The sequence below is a fragment of the Orycteropus afer genome, unplaced genomic scaffold (assembly GCF_000298275.1).
Source record: "Orycteropus afer afer isolate SDZICR_OR568_19922 unplaced genomic scaffold, OryAfe1.0 scaffold00291, whole genome shotgun sequence".
NCBI classification, from domain to species: Eukaryota; Metazoa; Chordata; class Mammalia; order Tubulidentata; family Orycteropodidae; genus Orycteropus; species Orycteropus afer.
Window position 1 is genome coordinate 806,334 of NW_006921878.1, and position 2,817 is coordinate 809,150.

Genomic DNA, 2,817 nt, shown 5'->3' on the forward strand with positions numbered 1-2,817 from the left:
CTAGCTCACCCACGTGGGCTGCCCCGCGCGGCACTCCGCCCCCTCCCTGTTCCACCAACCACAGAGCGCGCTGCTCTTTCCTTTGTTGATCCGCCAATAGGAAGATCGGCAGGGGAGGCCGAGGCCACGCCCCTGCCCAAATCTATAAAAGGCCGTGCCGGGGCGAGACGACTCAGATCATTGGAGTGGAGGACACGTGCCTTTTCTCTGCTTCTCTCGGATTATTCCGCACTGAGGATTTTACCTGTTTTTCCTTTATTCGGTTTTCTTTGGGGATTTCGCTATCACTTTCCGAAGATCGTGGATTAGCGTTTCGCCGCGTGGAAACGTGTTCAGCTTCCTGTGTTCGCATTTTTTTCTTCTCCCCTGGGACTGTGGTGGGCTGTTTCACTGTGGATTATAATTGCGACATGACCCTGGAAGAGATCGTGGCGTGTGACAACGCGGCGCAGAAGTAAGTAGCCGGGGCCCCCGCCGCCTGAGGTCCGCAGGACCGGGACTGGGGTGGGGGTGGGAAGGCTGGGGTGGCGCGGGATGCAGAGCACGGTGGCCGGCCCGGCGTGACCGGCCCTGTTCCCTGACCCCCAGGATGCAGACGGTGAGCGCCGCGGTGGAAGAGCTTCTGGTTGCGGCGCAGCGCCAGGACCGCCTCACCGTGGGGGTGTACGAGTCGGCCAAGCTAATGAATGTGTGAGTCAGCTCTGTTCCCCGAGGCTGGGCGCGGGATGGGGTACCCCCGCCGCTTTGCACGCTCCCCAGACCCCGGTTGGCCCCGGGACCGGTACTTGGGTAAGCGTCCCCCGTGTGGCTCGCGGAGTGTCTTTGCATTTGAGGAGAGCTTCGGTGTCCCGGCGCTGCACGGAGTTCTCGCGCCTTCTGATCCCCGTATACTTGGAAGCGAGCACCCTCCCCCGTTCTGCTCCCCCCTCTCCAACAGCACACAGACACGCTGTCCCCACCTGCGTGCACGCAACGCAGCCTCTTTTGCTTTCTGCAAACTCCCGGGAGCGCGGTGTCCCCAACTGACCCGGCCCCTCCTCGCCCCCTGCAGGGACCCTGATAGCGTCGTGCTGTGTCTCCTGGCCATAGACGAAGAGGAGGAAGATGACATCGCTTTGCAGATTCACTTCACACTCATCCAGTCCTTCTGCTGCGACAATGACATCGATATTGTGCGGGTGTCAGGCATGCAGCGCCTGGCGCAGCTGCTGGGGGAGCCCACCGAGGCCCAGGGCTCCACAGAGCCCCGGGACCTTCACTGCCTCCTGGTCACGGTGAGCTGCCCCCCTCCCACCCGGTCACACCCCGCCTGGCCACCTGGGCTGTGTTTGTCAACAAAGTCGAGCTGCCCTGCCAGCTCAACCCTCAGCCATGTGCGGCATGTCCGCGGCATGTCCCGTGGGCAGCCAAGCTGGCTTCATCACCCAGGGAGCTATTTGGGGCCTGTTTTCTAGGGGCAAGAAGGGAGGTTCCCCAGGCTTGTGTCTGAATCCTCTCCTTCTCTTTCCTACCTTAGAATCCTCACACAGACGCCTGGAAAAGTCAGGGGCTGGTAGAGGTAGCCAGCTACTGTGAAGAAAGTCGAGGAAACAACCAGTGGGTCCCCTACATCTCCCTGCAAGAGCGCTGAGTCTTCTCTCTGTCCCCCAGTGCGGGAACCTGCTGAGTTGCTGCCCCCCCCAAAAAAAAAATCAAATAAATATTTGATCCCCTCCCCCCCAGCTCAACCTCCCCAAAAAATACCCAACCTGTGACATCGGGGGGGGGGGGGGCAGAGTCATTGGAGAGTTGAGGACAAGGAGAGGGGACTGTGGGCTCACCCCCAGGGCGGTGGCCTGGAGCAGCGCCGTTGTTGGCCACCAACAGAGAAAGAGGAGAGGGACCCCCTCCTCCGGCCAGCAGAAGAGGAGACCCCGCGGTGCGGGCCTGGCGACAGAGCTGGGAGTGCGTGCCCTGCCTGCCCCCAGCACAGAGGGCGTGGACTCCACGTTTGTGGGGTGGGGTGGGACAGCGGAGTCCCCACCCTTGTTGAGACGGGAGCTACCGTGGGCTAAAAGGACTTGGCTGACTGAGGGCATGGACCCTCGCCAGGACTTCGGGACTTGGAGCTGGGGCCCAGGAGATCCTGGACCCAGGGACTCACAGTTTACAAACCGTATAGACAAATCTATTTTGTTACTTGCACTTGTTACTTGAACCACTGAAAAGAGAGACAGGACTTTACAGATTCGTCTATTTTTCTTTCTAGGATGGCCTTGTAATAAATTTGTAAAGCCTCAGGCTTGCTTCTGGTGTCTGTGGATTGGAAGAAAGACAGGGGCCCCCTACACACACACTCTCCCAGCTCCCCCTGGTCCTGCAACCTCCCCAGGAAGCGTCCCTAAAGGGTCTGTTAGCTGCTCCCGGCTTCTGGGTAGGAACAGTGCCTCTTCTCTCTGCAGCCGGCGCCACCACCCAAGTCCAACAAAGCTTCGCCTCTGTTTTTTTTCTTCTCCCTACTGCTCTGTAGCAATTAAAAGACTGGTTTATTACGAAACCTGGCTGCTGAGCTGCTGTTAAGGGCCGGGCTGGAGCCAGTGCCAAGCTCTGGGCACATAGAGACGTACACTTGGGGGCTGGCTGCAGCCTCCACCCCGCCGGCCCCGCTGTAGCCCAGAGAGGCCAAGCCTTCACCTGGAACTACACAGCATAGTGAGCACTGGGCTGCTGCAACACCCCCAACCCAGTAGCCATCTCTAGCTGCAGGAAGCCCCCAAAAGCTCCCCCCGCCTGGGTCCCTAGGTCTTCGCCCTCTCCTTATGGTGGTCCTCTTCGCAG

The 2,817-nt window shown here is 60.0% G+C and overlaps 1 protein-coding gene across 1 annotated transcript; it reads left to right on the plus strand.

Moving 5' to 3' along the window:
* The first annotated feature begins 410 nt into the window (after positions 1-410).
* GADD45B (growth arrest and DNA damage inducible beta) lies at positions 411-1,630 on the plus strand. The gene is made up of 4 exons (XM_007951009.1): positions 411-454; positions 589-690; positions 1,052-1,274; positions 1,517-1,630. Exons 1-4 carry the CDS (start codon positions 411-413, stop codon positions 1,628-1,630), a joined length of 483 nt encoding a protein of 160 aa, XP_007949200.1.
* The last annotated feature ends 1,187 nt before the right edge of the window (positions 1,631-2,817 follow it).